Genomic DNA, 22,113 nt, shown 5'->3' with positions numbered 1-22,113 from the left:
CGTTCTGAGAGTGTTCTGTAACAGCTCGATTATCTTTTAAATGTTTTACTCACCTGGAGCGAAACTGTCATAGTTGAGCACACTTGCAATCAAATAGCTAAGCTCGATTTCCGCTGTTCTTTTGAAAAGAGCGTGGGTTCATTTTCCAAATAGTTATTTGTTGTGGAGCCCAGCAAAATTGCAGGAACCCTCGCAATCTAAGGGTCAATCGAAGTCTAAAATAAACACAAATTTATGAGCCGCTCACCGAGATACATGTGATCGTGAGGTTGAGAAAAGAGGCTAGAGAAGATGATACTCAATAATTTTAGGACTCCCGAGCGCAAGTATTTTAAACGCTTGACCTGCACGGATCTTTCATACCGGGTAAGCTGGGAATTAGTTCATCTCTGACGCATGAGCAGTTTGATAATGACAAATACAAAATGGACGGCAATAAAGATGAGGCACTAAAATGCCGTAGACTTGCTGAGAATTATCTCAAAGAAGGGAACAAAGAGAGAGCTTTTAAATTTCTCCATAAGGCACAGAAGCTTTATCCATCGAAAGAAGTTGAAGGTAGGTGAAATTTGCGCGGAATTTGGAATAGAAGAGTGGTGAAAGAACTCATGATACGATGTCGTAACCGGCTAAAATATCATTATTTTAGTTTACTTTCTTGTACGAGCCGTGAAATTTACCAATAACCTTTAAGGAAGAGAGAAAAATATGTCAAGTTTGATTATTTCAACTCTGTCCATCAGGATGTTTGCAATTTTTTTGCGATGGTGATCGTCACTGAACATTATTCAGAACATTAGCATTACGGAAGCTTACATGAAGTCCGTTTTTCTCATGCGATTAAAGTTAATGTTGAAGCGACGTTTAGAGTTATATCAAGGAATCAAAAATGGAATTACATACTTTTTATTTTTCCTTAAGCATTAACGTTCGGTTAGGACACTGTAGCCGCGACGATTAGATGTTTGAATTTTATGTTAGATTCAAGCGTGTATGTTGTGTTCGGTAAAATTAGCTGTCATCGTGAGAATTGCATGTTGTCATCCTCACGCTATAAGCCTAGGTTTATTAGATAAAGGTAGAATAACATTTGAGTCACTGATTTAAGTATGAGCCGGAGCAATTTATTTGTTTAAAGAACTGAGGTTCAGCTTGGTATGATAGCCTTTGATTTGATGGATGTAATGAATAGAAAAGACATATCCTAGTATAGATGCTTTGTACAATAATGTTAATACAGTGTTTGATTTCCTGATGACCCTGAAATTATTGCTGAAGTTTTTTCAATGGTAAATAAATTTTTCTCTGAGAGGTTATGTGGCATATCACACTATGTTGGATGATCGCATTATGTGAGGAATATACTCTGTAACTACATGTAATATTTTGGTCCATAACCTATTTGATCAACTGACTAGGAACTTACAAACCTACAGAAACTATCCCAAAAGGTGTTTGAACTTATCTGTATATTCTAGTGAGTGAGAAACTGTAAAGAAGAGAAAGGCAATAGACACATTTGGAGACTATAAAATAATTCTAAATGAGTCTTACAAAACAGATGTCATGTCATTGTTGTTGTCAGCTACAATCTCTTTTTTAATACTTTGTTTAAAAAAATAAAGTAATGTAAATTAGTACTTGTCCATCTGCACAATTTTTGTGTTTCCCATGTGATAGTTAAGTGCAAGTGTTATCAAGCATTAGGTTCCCTGTGATGGAATATCCAATGACTTTTGTGTTGGTTACAAAAATAGCATTTGTATCCATTTTCCAGATTTAATTGAAAGTTTGTCAAAGAATGGTATGTCAACTGGAGCCAAACATGAGACCAGGGATGAGAATCTACGTCACAGAGCAGCAAATGGTAGTGCCACTCATAGTGCTCCAGAGGAGAAAAATTATACACCAGAACAGGTGGAGGCTGTCAAAAAGTAGGTTTTCCTTTTATTCAATTGCATATAGTTATACAACTGTGCTTTAGTCTGAAATGAAAGCAGTTCAAAATTATTTCAAAGTATAGCAATTTGATTTGTTTCCCATTACGTTCTAGGTTATGAACCTAATTATTTTATTGTAGTGAAGATGAAATCTACTGATACTCTCCTTTTTTGTGGAAGAAATATTGATACATGTACTTTTATTGGGGGGGATTAATAGGGGTCTCAAAACAAGCTGCTGACCGTCTGAGTACTGCTGGCAGCTTGATAACATGTAGCCAGTTACTCTGGTCAAAATAATTCCCTTTTGGCCCTCCCTTAATCCTTTAACTCCCAAGATCTGATTGTTAATTCTCCCCTCCAGCTGTTACACATTTCCTAGTAAATTAGTTATGAGAATTTGGTGTTAGATCAAGACAACAACTTCTACCTGATAAGTTTGAATATTCTCATTACCTGTTTGTTGGATAATGTAAGGATATTGTAGGGAGAAGTTTCAGGTTGATCACTTCTGGGAGTCAAAGGGTTAATGAACTTTCCACAGTTACCTTCTTTTCAGAGTCTGATGCCTTCTTCAAAACATTTTGAAACCCCTGGGACTAAGGGAATGTACTTTGCAGTGGGAAGGGGGGGGGCAGGAGTTCCCTTTTGCATTTGCACTTAAGGATAAGATTTTGAAATAACACCATGGGGGTTGGACTACATGCCTAGTTTTCACTCTTTAATATGATTATTATGATGTGCTTTTGCTGCATTTCTTAGGATCAAAAAGTGTAAAGATTACTATGAAATCTTGGGAGTTAATAAGGAAGCTACAGAACCCGAGTTAAAGAAAGCTTACAAGAAGCTTGCACTGCAGTTTCACCCAGACAAGAATAGGGCACCAGGGGCATCTGAGGCATTCAAAGGTTTGCTCAGTGATTGATTTATGTCTTTTTGATTTATCAGTTTATTAACTTGCATTTCCCTTTTAATCACAATTGTTTTATTAGTTTTCATTGCCATGCCATATACATGCAGATTTAGTCAACAGTGTATGTAGGCTGCATTCTGATGGAAACCAACAAATCTTAGGAATACAAATTTCAGAACAGTGACTTTTAATTCAACCCCCCAAAAAAACAGAAATATGCACACTCGTTGCAGTATAACAAACTGAACAACTAACAATTATAGTATATGCTTTGCAGGAGTTGATGAGCAAGAGTTTTTATTTGTCTTGATTTTTCTCTTGAAACACAGCCATAGGCAATGCTTTTGCAGTCCTCTCAGATCCCGAGAAGAGAAGGAGATATGATCAGTATGGTGATGAGAATCCTCAGCCACAGATTTACAGGAATCATAATGATTATTCCAGAGGATTTGAAGGTTAGTGTTGCTGATCAAGGCCACAGTTACTCAAAAGTGGGACACACTAAATGTACATTGACACTACAACTTGTATTTAGTATATGATCTCAATGTATAGCCTTATTTTCTGAGGAAATGTTTTTCTTATCATGAATAAATGTATGTTAACCAGTTAGCATTATTGCTACTGACAGTGAATTTTACATTATACGTGCTGGAAAATAAAAGCAAAACTATTTGTACATACATTTATGTTTTTGTGACTACACTAGTACAATTCACAGGCCAGTGGTCCCTTGTGTTCTTTACATAGTTGTAATGTAACTTGAATGTAGTTGGGATGTGAATGTACTTGGTACATGATCTCAGTTGGTGTTGGTGCACAAAAACATTGGATGTTATATGTATTTTTTTGTTATAGCTGATATTACTCCAGAAGAATTATTCAACATGTTCTTTGGTGGGTTCGGTGGAATTTCTGGAGGTTAGAAAAAAAATTTTTCTTTAATCAAGTAAATTGGGAAGAGCTTCGTGTGTTTCCCTTTGAGAGACAGCAGTTAACGCTTTAACTCCTAGATAAAATTTGTGATTCTCCTTACTGTCAACCATACAATTCTCATAATGTTAGTTCAGAGAATTTAGTATTGGATCCACTAATTATCTCCAAAATGATATTTTCTTTATTCTCATTACTTATCTGGTTGATATTTTATTGGTATTGTAAGGAGAAATTCTGTCTTGTTCACTCATGGAAGTTAAAGGGTTAATTAAGTGTTCTAAGTGTTCTCTGTTTTGACAGTGCCAGGCTAGTCTTGTTCTAGGCCTTCGTGTTGTATTCACTGGCAGATGTGCTCTGAGTCCTGACTATTTGGTTTTCATGACAAGAAAGAGAAAAAAATCGGCTACAAAATTTGGAATAAAATTATGACCAAAATTGACACACAAATTCTGAAAGCTTTATTACTTTATTTAGGATTTAAGGTAGACAGTCATAGATTGGATTTTTAGAGCTTAGTGGCTGTGGAGAGGGTTTAAGACCTTAGGGAAACATATTTTGAATCATTTTATTTTTTATGTCTTTTTGAGTCAATGAAGAATTGTAAATAGACCTTGAATTGTTTGTGGATTTAGTCCAAAACCTAATAGTGAAGGAGAATCCAAGAAGGATGTGACCTTGGTTAAAGGATGGTGAAGTTCAGGCCTTGTTCCACACTACAAACTTGAAAATTTAGTTACGCAAACAAGGGAAAAGCTGCTTCAACAGGTTTTTTTTTGTCTCACATTCAGGTCGTGTATTTATGCAGAGAAGACATAATCATGGTAGGCGCCACAGGCCTCAGCAATTTCATGAAGAGGAAGAAAATGAGCCTGTAAGTCAATGTACAGAGATACATAGGTAGCAAAAATCGAAACATTTTCTAACTCAACATCAAATTCTTTTTCTTTTTCTTTCTCTCTTTCAGCCGTTGTTGCACTCGTTATTGCAGTTTATGCCAATCTTGTTATTAGTAGGATTATCACTGATGAGTAGCTTTATGCTACAAGACCCACCTTATTCATTATCTAGAACAGGGTAAGTGCACATTCCTGTGTTGCGTGACCGGATACTTGTCACTATGATAGTAACTGTATCTGATTGGGAAAAAACGGCGAACCATTCATAGCCCGACACGGCACCACATGGCCATACACAGCTAGAAAATACCTTACTTAGCCTCGTTTAGACCTACGGTGAACAGCCCCTCAAAGCTGTGGAATCAAGATTGTCCAGGATGCACGAACACGTACTTTTGTTTTGATATTTACTTTGCCTTTGAAGTTTTAGTTACAGTGACTATGCACAGTCATGCATTTATATATGAATTAAAATTGGAAGTTGTTTAGAAAGAGTAACCTCTTCTGTTAAGAACTCACTAGGTCCTTTAATGATAATCATGACTTGGTTACAGGGAAGCTTACAATATCGTACTTTCTCTTTAAGAAAAAAATGTATGATGAATTCCTCAGTATCACAAAAGTTCTCCTTGCGGTTATAGCAGTTTTGAATAATAACAATTTTTCCTTTAATTAACAAATACAATTAACGATCGATATTTCATTTTGCAGTTCCTATTATATTCGAAGAGAAACACCCAAACGCAAGATTCCCTTTTATGTTCAGGTATGTTACTCTATCTAATGATTTAATTGTTTGTTGATTTTAAAATGTTATATAAAAAGCTGTTTGTGCAGCACTTTATCCTTGCTTCAAATTGTTTCTTTCCATCAAACTTATCATCACTGATCACTATGCTGAAATGCATAATGAACCAACCGTGAAATTTCGCCACGTCGCACGCTGTACAGGTTTTCAGAAACGCACCAATCAACTTGAATTTCTTTATTCGAAAGAAAAGCAATATCGTAAAGCAATTTATCAACAACCAGTGGAAGGGACAGAGATGCGTAGGTCAATACGCGCGTACCTATACGGCAACGTAATTGACGTACATTGTATATTCTAGCGGTACAGCATTTTGGGAACAACTCGTTCCGCAGCTGAGTGTAACTGTGTTTTCTGATTTTTATTTTCTACACCATACAGGAAGGATTCGAAGATCAATACGAAAATAAAATTCATATGATAGAAAAAAGAGTGGAAGATGACTACATAGGCCGACTCCAGTCCCAGTGCTACAGAGAGAGACAATACAGTGAGTATAGACGTAACCTGCAGCGATCACTGTGATGAATAATCATTATGGGGCGTTCAGTGGCTATTAAATTGAATGCAAATGGCTGGGCTATCGTAAAGCGACCTTTCTGAATAGACGTTGAAAATTGCCTCGAGTTTTAATCTTTTGATCGAAATTTTGAGGTGCCTGGTTTCTGTTTTCCCTAAGCGAAATTCGCTGTTACTTTGTCCTTGAGTATTTTACTGTTAGTTAGTTTCATGTATTGTTGCATTACTGCAAAAAGCTGTTTTCAAGTTTTCATTTGCGTATGTTTTCGAGAATACTTTCATTTGAATGCCGTAGTTGCCACTCGTAAGTAAGAGGAATCATCAGAAAAGACTATTGGGTAACCAGTGTTAAACACTGAAACGTGAGTAATCATGTTGCGATTGGGTTAAGTAAGTGCGTTACTTTGTGTCAGGAATTTGCGCGAGATTTCGAGATCAGTCATGAAGCACAATCAAGGAAAGTGCCATCTATCACGTGAAAGGGTTGATTTCTGAAATATCACGCAATCTCCTCCACAGAGCATTACATGGCGAACTCATTAACGGCTTTTGTGAAAGCTTTGTGTCATAGAGCGCTCACTTTTACTCTGAATTATCACCGAGAAACCTAAATTGAATCTTTCCACAAATAGGCTGAAAAGTTGTTAACACCTTCACTTGATTTCAGAGAAAAAGAAATTATTCCTGTTTGCTTCGGAAATTGAAATCCATCAAGTACGTGCTTCGGGTTTTGCGATAAAATTATAATTCAAAGACATTTTGTCCGGTTCCCGACAGGCTTTGTCCATTAGCTTTACTCTGTGTATCTTATCTCAGCGGACATTAATTCACCCCCGTGGATTTAATTTCTAAACAACGCGATTTTCTTTGTAATCGGGCTCAAAAAACTGCAAAAATGAACTCAGCTTGACTTCACTGGCGTTTGTTTTTTTGATCTGCGTCTCCTCAGAACAATCAGTTTGCTTTAGAGATACATTATACATTGCCCCCGTTTTTCATTGAAATATTTTTTCCGATGCCGAAGGAAGATTATTTCCGTTTTCATGAAAGGTTCTTCGCCACAGGTGCAGATTCATGAGAGTTTTCTTCTTTCTTTTATATACCACTTTCGATTTGCCCTAAATCAAAGTTATTTAGATTATTTTTTCACAGAAATCCATTGATCACTTGCTGTATTTGCTCCTCATTTTATCGTATTTACTTCTGTTTTCATTTCTGTTTGCAAATTACATTTTTCTTTGCCACACTTCTGTACAAATTTTGTTTTTGTTTGACTTTCATGGGTAAAACTAATTAGACAGCGTCGTGTGCCCATTAAATGTTATTGTCATTTTTACATTATCGTTTTTTCAGTGCATAATCGCACATTTTAAAGTGAAAATTTGACAATTTTTCCCTTGACGTTTTTTTTCGCTCAAAGGCGCTAATGGGCTGGCCTTTGGAACTAACACACACAAACAAATTCCCTTCTTCAACAAATTTTAAGAAACACGCAGTTCCTTGTCGCCATTTCAAGACAAGATTACCAACAATTATAATCCATCATCAAAGAAGCAAATCCAGTTAAGTGACTTCTCCGCTAGGACATCGTTTCGTGCAACCTTGTTTTCACAGAATCACGCATTTTGCTTTCCCTTTCTTGGTCGATTTTGCTATGGCGGCTCTCACTGCTTCATCTAGCACCTCCATGTAACCTCTTTGTTTCAGTGCAGAACATTCGATGTACTTTATAGCCCCAATTTTTTTCGCCATTTTCTTGGCTTCCTTGTGAGTGACTTGCCCGGTTGGGCGCTGGCTGCTGTAGCCTTTCCCGCGCTTTTTACTCTCTGTAGCATCGCGGAGATCCAACTTCGTCCCGATAAGAACGATGGGAGTTCGTGGAGCGAGTTGCTTGACCTCCTTGAACCATCTTGTCTCGGCATTGCGAAACGATTCTAAATCGGCGATAGAAAAACACACGCAAAACACATCAGTGCCAGGATAGTTCTGCTGTCTAGCACTGTCTTTACCCTCATGGCATTCCGTATCCCAGAGCTCTAGTTGATAAATTTTGCCATTGACGTCCATGTTGGCAATGTAGGCGCTAGTAAACGATTCTACCTGTTTTCGCGACAGTGTATTTGAACTGTAACACAGCTGCAGGAGTAAACATGTCTTCCCGATGCCGTTGTCGCCGAGGAAAACACATTTAACCTTTCTTTCGATGTCTGTGGCTTTGTCAGTAACGACTGTAACTCCCTCGACCATATTTTCAATTCGCGAAGATGGCACCTCGTCGGTTTTCGCTCACAGAAAATCCGGAAATTTCGTCAGAGTTTCACTATCGGTTTCGTCGCGAGCGATGATTGACAAGCCGCAAATATCCTTGAGCCGTGTCAAATATCAACCGGCGCGTGATTTTCGACCTTTTCGTTGCTGTGTCGTGTTGTTATTTGGATGAAATTTTGGATTTTATGCTCTTCATAATCAAGGAAATGAATGAAGACCGCACAGTAGTCTGAGCAGAAATCACACTGGCTCTCGCGTTCGGATTATTTGTAAACATTGTGTGATATGCGATGACGTTGTGTCGCTATTAGCATATGCTTCGGACTGACAAGCAGTGAAAATAATTAATATCAAGAAAATACCTCCCATTTAATTGTTCTTGTTGTATTTCTATGTCAAAAATTTGGATTTATATTCAACTCAGAACATTTAGACAATTTTACAGCTTTCTGCTTGTGACAGAAAAATATTTAAAAACCTCGGCTTTGAATTATTAATAATCGCGATTGTGTGTGTGATTTTAAATATTTGCTCTTGTCTCGGCGACTAATTTCCATTTTGTTCCATGAGCCTGTTATTTTTGGTAAAGTTACGTTTGCCAAAAGCATTCCAATCATTCGGATCGTTTTCATTTCATCAGTGCAGTATATTTACTTTTAAATAAAAAAAAATCATTCGGGTTATTATTCTCAATGTTCCACTTTGTATTCAGCTCTGTAGGATTCCCCTTGTGTCCGTATAAATAAAAATTCTTCTTAGATCTCTGTAGTGTTATTTGGCGAATTTTGGATTTTGCCAGACATGTTTTTCGGAATATAGCGATGTCCTCGCGTGTGAGGCATCTTTGCTTCTCTACAAACACTGTGCAGTAACGTTGTATCTCGATGATGCTGTATAGACCGCGATTGATGAAAGCTCTTCGATACGGCTCTCTTGCCGTTGTTTTATCATTGAAATATCTTTCAATTTAAAGTTTTGTCAATTTGAAAATGAACGTAAACAAGCTCGAATATATCTCGCCCGAAACCAATATAATGATATTTAAAGCTTAAAAGATTTGCATATTTTCCTTTTCTTTCCACCAGTAGACAATTACCTTTGTTACTGATCGCTTTGTGAGCAAATAACAGGATTTAGTGGTTTCGTGTAGTGGTATCAGAAGTTTATCCAATAAATATATTCCGGATTTAGCGAACTTAAACTGTTATTTTTTTTCCTTCCTCGGTATTAATATCCCCGGATTAATATACATAAACTCAACTGGAAGCAGTCAAAAATTTCTGCCCTCGGCCTTCACTCTTTTTGGCAAACGGAAACGCAAGCGCGTAAAAAGTTCGGGTAGCTTTCGTGATCTCCTCATTTTATTCAGCACAATGAAATTTGAATTCAAGATTTGTATTTTCATTATTGTTTTGTACCGTAAATGGAAGGATAATTTACGAATTGTTAAACTAAAAACGAATATTTAACAACGAGCCACCTGGCTTCGTTCATTCAAATTCCTTTTCCTGATGATCAGCTTATATCGTAAGCAGACAAAGTAAGGGGGCGCTGTACTACGAAACGGTCAATCTCAGCTAAAATGTTGGCGGAAAATACTCGTAAATTCTTCGATTCATAACTTTTGACCCCTAAATCCACCCTGTGATGGTCAAACAAGTATGGTTTACTTACCTTTAGCTTTCCATGTTATCTCTAGTGATTTGGTGGGTTTTTATTCCCGACCCACCCTACCCCCCTCCCCCCTCTCTTTCTCTTCACTGACGCTCCTCAAGATATAAGAGAGAAAGATGATTTTCCTAGCGGAAAGGACACTTATCAAAGAACTTAAAAAACTTGCTGGAGTCGGAAAACATTATAGAGTGAGAGAGAAGGAAAGGGAAGCCGATTTGTGCTCTTCATACCGTCCTAGCTTGCGAGCAAGCTCTTGTTATAAACGTTTCAGTGCGAACATTTCCTCGACCGCGAATAATTTTAAGGCCTTAATTAAGCAACGCTTCCTGGCGAGAGGTTAATTTAGTAATTTAGTACCTGGAGAAAGGTTCGATACTCATTATTAGTGCCAGGCCCCTTGCAGGCCTCTCCCTGGCTCGCTTTGTTCACGGCCTTAACCCTCAAACCCCTAAGAGTGACTAACATCTAATTTCTCCTTACAACATCACCTCTGAATCACACATCAAGGTCATGAAAATGAAGGAAATGATTAGCAACTAAAAAAGCTCTTGATTGGTAAACCAATTCTCCCTGTTAGCACCTCAGGAAATGTACAGAGAACAGGAAGGAGAAAATACATGCTGATGATAGCAGCACTGATCATGAGTACCTGCTCACAGGCTACACTGTCCCGACTGATTTTGTCCGGGAGTGAAAATCTTTCATCAAGTTTCTAACACAGGTTATATTCTTTTCTTCCTTTCGCAGGAGAAGAAGTGCGAGCTCGTGCCCGTTTTTGGCGAGATCAGGCTCTACTGAATCGAGCAAATGACATGCAGATGAAATCGTGTGAAGCACTGGAAAAAATTCCCGTTTGATACAGTCGCTGAATGGTCAATTCTTTTCATAAATAATCAAGGCTACCGTGTTTTTTTTTTCTTCTTTTCGCTTTTTCCCGGTGTGGTCGGTTTTCACAGAAACCAACTTTCAACTTAGTCAATTCGGTAGACTATTCAATTTCCAAAATGTTGATATTTGAACCCCCAAGATCTGAATGACGAGTAAATTAAGGAAACGGTACTTTTTAAATGTTGTAACATAACGAAATTAGTATCCTGTAAAGGCTGTGTTCACACGTGGTGCCTGAAAACCTTTGTCGGGCGTTCGCACCAACAGCCGATGAGGTCGTAATCGGCTGTTGTGTTTGGGCACATGGTGTTTTTCTACAGCCTGTGACGTGAAAGAAAATAGTCCAGTTTTAGTTTGCTTTCCATGCAAAAAATCATTATGTTAGTCGCGGGACGGCATTTTCACCGACGTCAGTTCATAGATTTTTAATTATGTGCAGAATAAATGTATAAGTTGAACCAGCAGTATCAGGGAACAGGGAAGACATAGCTAGGATTTTTTTAGAGAGGAGAAAAGGGGGGGGGGGGTGGGGAAGAGAGAAAATTCCGCATTTCTGCGTGAGCCACGTGAATTAGCTAATACCGCTGTTCAGTCTTGCAAAGAATGAACAGCGAGGGGGGGTGGAAGTGAACCAACCCGAAGCTACGCCCCTGGGGCAAAAACGTACGCGAGTGTTATCAACGGATCACTACATATTGAGGTTCTTGATACTCTGCATAAATTTTGACCCCGTCTTTCCCAATAAATTCCGTAGCGTACAGAAAGATTAGCTGAAAACCAGACCAATTAGTCCCTTTATGTTCAGACAACTGGGACGACCGCGATCGGCCAGATAGAATTGAGTTTATGTTTCGGCCAGGTTTGACAGATACCGACTGAGAAACTCCTCCATGCGATTCTTAAAAAAGAAAAATAGATTTTTCTCTACTTCATGTAAATTTTTTCACCCTTTTGTTCAACTGCTGCCTATTATCTTTTACCTTGTGGTATTTGTGAATTTGAACTAGCTAGATTATTCTAATCACTTGATAAGTCTCTTGTCTATCTATATTATTTAATCATGTCGTTACAGTTATAAACTGAGAAAAAAAAAATTTATACCTGTAGTCTGGTTCTCCTCTGTTATTTAACTTGCTCTACACAAAATGGGAGTGAGCGCAGCCCTGAGCCCGCCATCTCTTCAGCTTCGTGTCAAGTTTTTGGTTGCTAAATACCAAACCGTTGGCATGAAAATTGAGTTATATTAAGCTGAAAATTGGTGACATTGTACAACCCCTCTCAAAACGTTAAGACTAACATAAAAATACCCGGATCAAATAATTGTTCGTAAGTTAATGCAATTGTAAGTAATTGTGCTTCCGTCAAAGCGACAAGACTTTTCTAGCCTGTTTCACTCACTTTGGTCCGTGTCAAACGAAATCGTCCAGCACGGGCACTACAGGCCTAATCGAGATGTATATCCTTAGCTGCATGTATTACAATTAATGGAACTCACGGATAAGCTGGAGACTTCAAGCATACGACCTTTATTCCGGCCGAAAAAGTTCGCCCGTTATTCCTAGATAGTGCTTTAAGAGTTTTATCAAGCTGAATTTAGCGGTTCTTTGAAATAAAAATAACTTAAATTTTGAAGTGATTCGCGCTTTTGAACAGCTTCGACCCTTGTATGCTTTGAAGAGACCTCACGGTGCAAGAGTTCACTGCGCAAGTGAAGGTTAATTTTAATTACTTTCGCAGACACAGAAGTGAATCATGTGAGTAGCATGTGCTGCACAAATCTCGAGTTATCATGATGTGATCAAAAGAGGTTAAAGAACGGAATGAAATGACTCAACAATTTCATGGATGCGTCAATCTTCAGCGACAGACGTCACATATTTGGTTAAGTTTTATCCGGAAATTAGTCATCGTGGTAGAAAAAGTCTAATTTCAGATTTTGACATTTTGGGTATTTTCGTAAACAAAAAACATTGTCCTTTGAGTTATAGGGCCGTGAAGACGTAAGTCGTAGAGGGTGAACAGTCAAACACAGTCAAATTTTACCTATCCGTAGACTATTTCATTGGAATTCCCATTAAGGTAGGTAGCCATCTTACTGTTTGGGTAGCAGCTCCTTGAAAATTTTGCACTAATCGTCTGAAATGATGGTAGACAGGTAACCAGTTTGGATGACTGAGAATATTACCTGTTAGGCTTACATGTACTTCCGATAATTATTTCTCAACTTCTACCAAAAAGTTATCTTTTCGCATTTAGTCTATAGAAATAACTTTCCCAGTGACTCGTAAATCTAAGTCGTTTTCTAGCTAATGAATAACGATTGACAGCTTTGCCGTTTGTGGGTACCAATAATCATTCTGGTATTTTTGAAGTGAGTTAAAGAAGGTACTTGATTTGGGGCAGATTTTCCAGTGTCTTTTGTTCTTAGCAGGAACCGCGCAGGCTGCGTTTCAACCCGTCACTCTGTGAGACGTCTGAGCTTGCCTGTAGAATAGAGGTGTAGTGTTTTTCGAGGTTACCCACGATTGACTCATGATAATCACTCGTTAAATTATGAGCAGTGATACGATCATGTGCAACACATCATAAAAGGAACCAAATCACTTTGAAAGATGTTTGAAAAAAGACGCATGTAATGAAATAACAAAATGGAAGACTATTCATTATCCTGGCAATTAGCGCATGCTCTTTTGCATTGAGAGGGAAGCTTAAAAAAACAATTAGGAAACGGAGACAAAATCAGCTACGTTGGCGCGCATGCTTTGTACTCAACTGATCAGAGAGGGGCCTACCTCGATGTTAAAGACCGACGAAGTACGTCCCGTCCGGCCCAACCTAACTCAGTCAATAAGTGTTTTGTCAAATGACCGACAGTCTTTCAAGTTCTTCCTTTTTTCTTGCCTGTTTTCATCCTGCATCTCGCAGGTTCGTATGCTCTGCTACTCTCTTTTTTCCGGCTCCACTTGCGCCTCCGCGTGTGTCCCTCAAGAGGGGACTATTCATTCCTCATGTTTTTCAATAAAGGCTCGCTAGAGGCAAAACGAGTCACATGATAATATCGTAGTAATAATAATAGGGATAACAAAACAAGGCATTGTTAAAAATGTGCTAAATTTAGAGATTCTTAACAAATGGATAATAGGTCAGATGTTCATTTATTTTTAAAACAGTCCATGTCATCTACACACAATAACGAGGTCAAGACGTTTTTTCTTTCTTTCTTTCTCGTTTTATTTCGCCGGTCAAGCCAAGCCCTTTCTTACCTTATTTTGAATTTTTTTTGTAAAATTGTAAAGCAACTATCATAATGGGAACCTGTGCTTTGTCTGATGTGAAATATAATTATATGTTCCCATGGAGAAAACTGTTCGTGCTGGTAGGTTTTAGTAGTATTTGTCTGAAAATAATTTACATCTCACCAGGGGTTTATGAAACAATATTTAACTTTGCTATAAATCAATCGAACTCCCTTTTACTTCGAAAATGTGTTTATTGTAATAAATCTTCAGTCTACAATGAACGTTTTGCGCTTGAAAATTTTTTTCTAGTTCGTCCTTGATATAAGACTGAAAAAAGCATTGAAAACGTACTTTTCTTCTAGAATTAAATTATGAAGCTGAGGAACAGATGGAGTTAGGGTTTATAAAACTTTGACAACTAATTTGCTAGCCGTTTAAGGTTCATTATCGCGGATCTTTATTCTATCGTTGAAAAGTGTTTTATTTGTGAATAGATTGCAATTAGAATAGTTAATGACGAAATTTTTTTATTAATATTCATATTCATTTAAATTTAAAATCTCTGATAGAACGAATACAATTTAAACTTGGTATTTCACTCTACTTAACAAGTGGTTCATTTTTCAAGACGCCTAAAACACCAGCGTGTTTTGAAAATGTCGGTTAATTTGTCTTTGAGTTCCCTAGACACTGAAGTCTTGGCTTCACAGCTTTCTAACCGATCAAAATCTACAGCGGCGGTCGAAACGACTTTCTGTGTCGTTTTGAATATTCTGGCGTTGTTGCTCAACATGATCCTCTGTTGGACCGTTTACAACAACGAACGCCTTCGTCGAATCACAAATATCTACGTTTTAGCTTTAGCAGCCGCGGATCTTCTCATGGCCTCTTTAGTCATGCCTTTTCTGTGCGATGTTTCGGTCAAAGGAGGTTGGACATTTAATTGGTTTCCATGTCAGTTTCAAGGATACTGGTGTGCTGTGTTGGCCTACACTGCTCAACTTTTATTTCCTCTTGCCGCTATCAACCGTTACACAAGAGTTTTTCATCCTAAAATTTACGTCACATTTTTTAATGACAAGAAGTACATTTTATTATCGATAGCTGTCGTTTCGCTGTGTGCCTTAACCGCCCCTTTGCCGTACCTTCTTCGCGGGCACGAATTCGCTTTCCATCCAGGAATGATGATTTGTTTCTACACAATCGCGAACACTAGAGAAAAACAGGCCCTATACAGAATCATTTTTTTCACGGTGTTACCCATGTTTGTGGTGACGTTCTGTTATTTTCGCATTTACCGCACCGTAATACGCCATACTAAACGCTTCCAAAACAACGTCACAACGTCTGCCGTGCGAAACGCTAGCGCTACGAACAAGCTGTCATCCGATGAAATTGTCATCACTAAAACATTATTTGCAATAGTTTTAGGGTTTTTCGTTTGCTGGACACCGCTCTATATCATCACGTCTATTGACACAGCCTTCGAAGGATATCGCTTACCAAGACAGGTTTATTTTCTGGCTACCTATTTCGTTGGGTTGAGCAGCATTGCCAATCCTATCATTTTTGGATGTATAAACGCAAGCTTTAGAGAGGAGTGCAAGAATTTAATTGACGCTTTGAGGCAAAGACATACAGATAGAGTGCGAAATATTTGACGAGCAGAAAAGGTTTCTTTTAAACTTATCAACAGCTTAGAAACGAAAATAGAACCTGAGTCTTTAAACATTGCGTGATACATTATTTGGCACCTTTACTTGATGTATGGAGATAACATTCGCTTTGCTCTTTAGGAAAATGTGTTAAATTAGGGATGCTAAATTAAAATATTGAGTTTTGCAAAATGTTTCCATTTTATTCCAAACTTTCCTCTTATACCATGCTTTTGTCGACAAAAAATTGTCACCGTGGATGATGATTAAGAGAGTACTAAAATTTGAGTTACATTTATACCGCGAATATTTCCTTGGTTGACGCAATTTTACATAAGCAATGATGAAAGCTAATCAATAGTACTTTTACGGAAAACTGGCAAGCCAATTTTAACAATGATCTTACAATTTCCCGGGCGGGTGTTCCTAAGAAGGACAAATTAGCCAAAACCAATGATCTCAGTCCTCTACTCCTTCCAGAAGCTAGGAACCTTTAAATTCTCTCTTTTTTATTATTTATTTCTTTCTTTCGTGCGTACTGAAAGGGAAAACTCGAAGATGGGCTAGAAAAAAACTTGTCAGTGGAAATATTTCATTCGTGACTTCGTGTTCTGATGTCTTACTGAGGGCTTAAATGTTAAAAGGAAGCAGCTTGGAATTAAAAGGGTTTAACTGCAAAAACATACGTCGTAACTCGAGGGGTGACTCAGTAATTAGTATGCTAAACTCGTTTAAGGTCAGCAGGTCGCCGGAGAAGCATCGGGAAACTCGATATCGGAGATATCTGGAAAAAATATTTGCTTCCGATCGCTCTGTTAATTACGATTTTCCGCCTTGTGATATTTGATGTCATTTTTGTAAATCAAATTGAGAACATATTATTGATCTTTTATAGCAGGTAAAAAAATATAATTCACGGAATTGTCACTTCTTTGCAATGATCTTGGTTTCAGCTATGATGCGATAACCGTATTTCCGTCCTACAAAAAAAAACAGTCATAATGAAAGGGTAGAATATAAAAAAGATCAAATGGCGCCTCCTGTGTCAAATTAACGAATTTTTCAGTGAGTGGAATTAACATTGGTCTTTTTTTGCATGTGGGTATCTTCTCAATATCCTGTTTTGAAACTCACAGCAGCACGACTGGTGTAGTTCTGTTTTTATTACCCTTGGTCAAGTGTGTCTTGAACTTTGAACAAGAACATGAACCAACTGGATATTTTAATAATTTCTGTGCCTTTATTTGTGTCACGACCGGTGCGATTTACATTTCTAACCTAGCTTGCTACGTGCTTGAGGCAAGCTTGGGCAGGAATAGAATTAGATTTCACTGTTAATTATAAACGGTAGCCTTTTCAGCTAAAAAAGCTGTCGTGAACTGAAATGTTTTCATGTAGGCAATGCAATACCACTGATAAAGGTATGAGTTGCAATGGAAAAAATAAAGTTGACAAAAACTATAGTTACCTTGCACCATACGATAGTGGTTAAGGTCAGGGTGGTCATCATACTGTAAATCATTGTCAAGGCACATCATGGGGTGAATCTTCCCTCTCATCACCTACGACAAATTTGCACCATAATGGAATATCTCTAGGTATAAGGATCGAAACAATATCACAATCGTTAGGCGAGGAAAAGGGAAAAATTCATCTATAGACAATTCTAGAACACGCAAGGTCCTAGAAGAGAAATTCCATTTGAAAAAACTCTAAACCAACAAATAAGCGGCAAATATGGGCCTTGCAAGGAAAATATTGACATGAAATAAATTTTGATATTTTTACTTATTTATGATTTCACTTCACCTGCCGGTATTGAGACAGCCAATATTCAAACGACGAAGATAAAAATACTCTTATTATTATTATTATTCTAACTATATTCTGAGATAAAGAAAGGAGCGTATCGGTTTTGACACTTTAAAAGAGGTTAGTAGTGGGATTTGTTTGATTTTCTAAGTTGATAATTTCAATCTTTTTTGGCAATGTTTGTCATTTACCATTCTGATCTGGAAATCACGCATGGTAAAATCGTGCATCTCTGAACCTTGCTACTAAAAGGTCACATGGCAATGTAAGCTTTTAGTACAAAAAAAAAACATTTATTCAGTGCACTCTGAAAAACTTGTATCCGTTGTAAAGTCAATGCTTTTGGAATAGGTCTATCATGAGCTTTAGGACTGAATTAGGGCAAAGATTATGGAACCATTGTATTAAGTATACAATTTTTTTAATATCTTGAATAGTTTTGACATGTTTACTGCATCGCACGAAAACGTTTAAAGACACAAAGTTTTTTCTTCTTTGCAAAGTAAAATGACATTTTAGGCTTCATCTGTTGCTTTTTAACAACTGCTCACTAAATACGAAGTTAATATAGACAAGTAATCAATCTCTGAGGCAAAGAGTGGGAGATAAATCTATTTTTAAAATCTTCATCAAACTAGGGTGAAAAACTGTTATAGTATAATTGTTCGGACACTGATTATGAAAGCATCCATATCTTCTAAATTTGTTTCGTCATTTCATCCTTGAGAAGCATGGAGAAATTTTCAATAACTGATTCCTCGTGAAGATTGCTTCAGGCAAGTTGATTACAGGATTATCTATAGTGACTGAATCTTTAATTAGTCAGAGCGTGCATATGTCTTTAATCACCCAAGCAACTCAAGTATTTTGTGTTAAACAGCTGTTTCGAGAAACTTTGTGTAATTATATAGAAACAACTCCGAAAGGTATTGTGGGTAGTTTTCAGGCATACACTGGTACTGATATGTCCCATAATGTGAGAAAAGTGCTTGAAAATTGTTTTACATAATAAATAAGCTAAATGTTGTCTATGGTGATGCCATCTATGCGTCTGCCCTCTTATAGATCATATCAGTAAGAACCAATTAAATTGCGTGTATATTTCAGCTTAGTATGTAAAAACTTATCATTCAAAGTATCTTAGATTTATCATCAGCCTGTTCGAGACGCTCAGTTCTTAGTAAATAAAATGGAGGGTCATGTAATTACAGAGACACTCGATCCTCAAGTTGAGATGCCATGTTTACATTCTTCAACTCAAACCATAATGAAAGATGAATCCGTTTTGAGTTGTCATTTATCGGGTAAAATGAGAAACCATTTAATTTTAGGACCTTGTGACGCTCTTATGAATTGTCGTTCAGGATCAGTGAACAAAAGCGATTTTGTTGTTTTAAGCTCAAAACTTTGAATTCAACACGCTATTTGCTATCAACTGAAAAAGTTGCACGTTATTTGCTATCAACGGTCAAATAGAGGACTACTATGATGTTTTATGGCCTAAGGAATTATTCATGAAGAAAAGGTGAACAAGCTTTTTATTATCATTATTGATATTATAACTGTTAGTATTTTAATGTTTGCTTCTAATTCTTCTGGAATCCTCATGTATCTTTTAGATTGCCTGATGATTTCCACAATGTGGCGGCAAGTTTCAACTTCCTGCGATTAAAGAAAAAACTTTGTGTTTTCAGGTAAAAATTGATAAAATTTATCTGCCAAGCTAGACTGCGTATAAACAATACGTTTCATTCAGTAAGACTCAACATGGTCATTACGTAATACAAAATACCAAATGGTCCATTTTTTTTCTCTTGAAAACATTTATCAAGCACTAACTTCCTAATGAATTCTGAACAGAATTTCCACATTAACAACTATTCAAACATCAAGGATTCTCATCGAGTTTACGTCGACAAATTTTGCACAAGCTAAGTCTCCTGATCACGAAGTGACACATCAGTTTTTGGACAGGCCTAGGGAGACTTGAAGGGTGAAAAAATTTTTTTTTTCTATTTTCATCGCCAGGGATAAGCTGTCAATAAATTGCTGTCAGGAGATATTCTAAAGCGTATTAATGATCGTAACGCTCAAACGCTATAGACTATTTTCATTTGATTCCAATAGGCTATTTTGTCTTTTTCCGATAATAGAAAAGTTTATATTTCATAAACATTGATAGAAGTAGAAATATTCCTCAATCACTGATTGTTTTGCGGTTTTTTTTTTCAAGTTTCCTATCAAGATTGTGAATTTGTTTATATTCTCTTGTCTCTTTCTTAAAGATCTCTAAAACAATAATGCGAAAGTTACGAGCATCGTTAAAATGCGAGCAGCATGGAAATTTTTCTTTTACAAACCTTTTACAATTTTCCTGGTACAGGCCAATTTAGTTTGAGTTGTAATTCTTTCCGACCAGTAGAAGGTTCTAAATTAAACACGAATTGGTGCCTCCTATGCAATGACATGTACAAAAACATAACATTATTTAATATTTAAGGCAAGAATTGTAGATGGAGTATTACTAGGTGTTAATAGTGCTGAACAGCAAACGAGGTTTGAACCGCAACTTAAGTCTGTGGCCACAGAAGAAAGTAAAACTAAAACTTATTTCAACTGTTAGTAACCTAGCCTTTACATTTGTGGCTGTGGTTTGTTTTGGTTCGTAAAGATAATGTTTTTTGTTTCACGCCATGTTAGAGGCTATCATATCCTTGCGCAATGACAATGTGTTGATTGTTGCAAAACCCCAAACCTGAGCTTGTTCTGTATATTTATGGACATTACCAGTAATAAAAAATTCATAACTTTGAGGGATGTTTCTGCTGGTATTAGCACAAGGCGCCCACGATACAGTCATATTCAAGAGCCACGTCTTACAACGGTGTTTTAACGGTTCATTCTCAACTGGCATCGGAACAGAAACCATAAATCAACTGAATTTTATGACACTAGCTCCATGAACGTAAGTTTTTGAGCGAACTACGTAGTGCGAATCATTAACGTGGAAACACATGTTTTAATTTGTGGCCGATAGATCTCCGTCGCTATGAATTGCGATGGGTTACAATCTGGTCTTGCCACATGTCACTAGGATGGTTTAAATTTTACAATTTCATCGATTACTTGTTGCTAATTGCCTCGAAAGCCTTATTGCAAAGGCCTTACTTCGCTTATTTAATTGATTGGACCCGGTTCATGAGCGACAGGTCACTTACAGGTACCTCTGTATCAATATCCTCGCTAAGTCGTGAAAAGAAATCGTTTAAAACTGAAATCAGCTCAGGATTCACAAATTCAAGGTTCTAAGCCTTGAAATTTCTTAGTCATAGAACAATTTCTTTGTTTTGATAAGAGGATCAATCACGCCAAAGCTATTGGACAACCCTTAAGTAATGTTTTCATAACACCTACTGCTCAAACAAAGAAAAGGTTCGCGTTTTTACATGAATTATTTATAATAGTGCGGTCGGCATGGAGATAACGTCATGGTCGAGAGAATAGCTAAAATTAAAATCGAGAGATGCTGTAAATGAATTCACAAACAACACTGAACTGAAATTCAAATAAAAAAATATTCCAGAGTTTATATCGATCTCTTATTTCATGATAAGCAGTACATTGTTGACAAGAAATTTTCTAATGCTATAGTTACCAAGTGAATAAAGGAAGTAGATTAATTCAGACTGTGATCAAATGACACATGGAAATAAAGAGTTTATGTTAATTTGGCGCCGTTTCGATTTAGTGACCGGAAATTTTCGATCACCCAAACTTTCCACGAGGCGTGCAAAGCTCGCCAAATCGCAGGTAAGAAAAATGAAACTGGTAAGGGTTTTTTTCAGCGCGAATACTTTATGCAAGTAAATCTCTGTTTTTTGTAATTGTTTTTTTTAATACTGCACTGACTAATTTTTTTGTTTTATTTTAAATGCTATTTGTAGGCTGGTCGTGGATAAAATCGCCAGGCGGATTCGATGTCTCGGGAATGGAAACCTGTTAAATGGTTGAGCGCTAGCAAACGAAAGAGAAAATGGAACCTTTGAAAAATATTGCCTTCAGAATTATCCTAATATGCGTGATCAATTTTCAGATGTGTTACAGCCAAGGTAGGTGTCTTTTGAACAAAACGATATCATAATATATGCAATGTGCGGACTAACGAGACTCACTAAGCACATGAAGTTGTACAGGGAGGACCGAGGACACAATTTTCTAAGCCAGTTAGAGTTAGTATCATCAATGACTCCAAACCACATCGTAGGTGGATAAAAGATGATCACCGCTATGCGGTTTTAATGAATCAAACTTTGAAGCCGTCGGGGAAATTTTCAAGCGTGTTGTTTGTTATCAAAGCCGCAAAGGCGGTCGCGCCAACTGCTTTTTGTAAAGTGTGAGTTATTTCTTTTAATTCCATGCCTCACTCTTAAAGAAAGAAATATAACCGAGGGCACCGACCTTAATTTTGAATAAATATTCTTGCATATTAACGTAAGAACCTGCGCTTTCAAAAATTGACAACAGACATGTGAATATTCCAGACGCACTTTCACTATACTTGTTGG

The 22,113-nt window shown here is 37.2% G+C and overlaps 3 protein-coding genes and 1 pseudogene across 3 annotated transcripts in view; 3 read left to right on the top strand and 1 right to left on the bottom strand.

Annotated features, from left to right (window-relative positions):
* The first annotated feature begins 419 nt into the window (after window positions 1–419).
* LOC131768591 (dnaJ homolog subfamily B member 12-like) lies at window positions 420–11,928 on the top strand. Its single transcript, XM_059084315.2, has 10 exons — window positions 420–558; window positions 1,778–1,934; window positions 2,703–2,848; window positions 3,183–3,308; window positions 3,712–3,774; window positions 4,578–4,660; window positions 4,754–4,863; window positions 5,397–5,451; window positions 5,875–5,983; window positions 10,702–11,928. The coding sequence occupies exons 1-10, from the start codon at window positions 426–428 to the stop codon at window positions 10,809–10,811; spliced, it is 1,092 nt and encodes a 363-aa protein (XP_058940298.2). The 5' UTR covers window positions 420–425; the 3' UTR covers window positions 10,812–11,928.
* On the bottom strand, window positions 7,188–8,521 carry LOC131768564 (ras-related C3 botulinum toxin substrate 1 pseudogene; annotated as a pseudogene).
* Window positions 11,929–14,696: 2,768 nt separating the features above from the next.
* LOC131768604 (melatonin receptor type 1A-like) lies at window positions 14,697–15,886 on the top strand. The gene has a single exon (XM_059084331.2). The coding sequence runs from the start codon at window positions 14,738–14,740 to the stop codon at window positions 15,740–15,742; it is 1,005 nt and encodes a 334-aa protein (XP_058940314.1). The 5' UTR covers window positions 14,697–14,737; the 3' UTR covers window positions 15,743–15,886.
* Window positions 15,887–21,280: 5,394 nt separating this feature from the next.
* The window catches only part of LOC131768592 (cadherin-23), a 36,712-nt gene continuing 35,879 nt past the window's right edge, over window positions 21,281–22,113 (top strand). The window contains exons 1-2 of the mRNA XM_066167007.1: window positions 21,281–21,358; window positions 21,493–21,657. Of these exons, the coding sequence (XP_066023104.1) occupies window positions 21,582–21,657 (76 nt within the window). The 5' untranslated portion in view covers window positions 21,281–21,358; window positions 21,493–21,581. The remainder of the gene's footprint in view (window positions 21,359–21,492; window positions 21,658–22,113) is intronic.

The sequence above is a fragment of the Pocillopora verrucosa genome, chromosome 5, assembly GCF_036669915.1.
Source record: "Pocillopora verrucosa isolate sample1 chromosome 5, ASM3666991v2, whole genome shotgun sequence".
Lineage (NCBI taxonomy): Eukaryota > Metazoa > Cnidaria > Anthozoa > Scleractinia > Pocilloporidae > Pocillopora > Pocillopora verrucosa.
The sequence above is the reverse complement of the archived record's forward strand: the minus strand, read 5'-3'. Positions and strand labels throughout refer to the sequence as shown.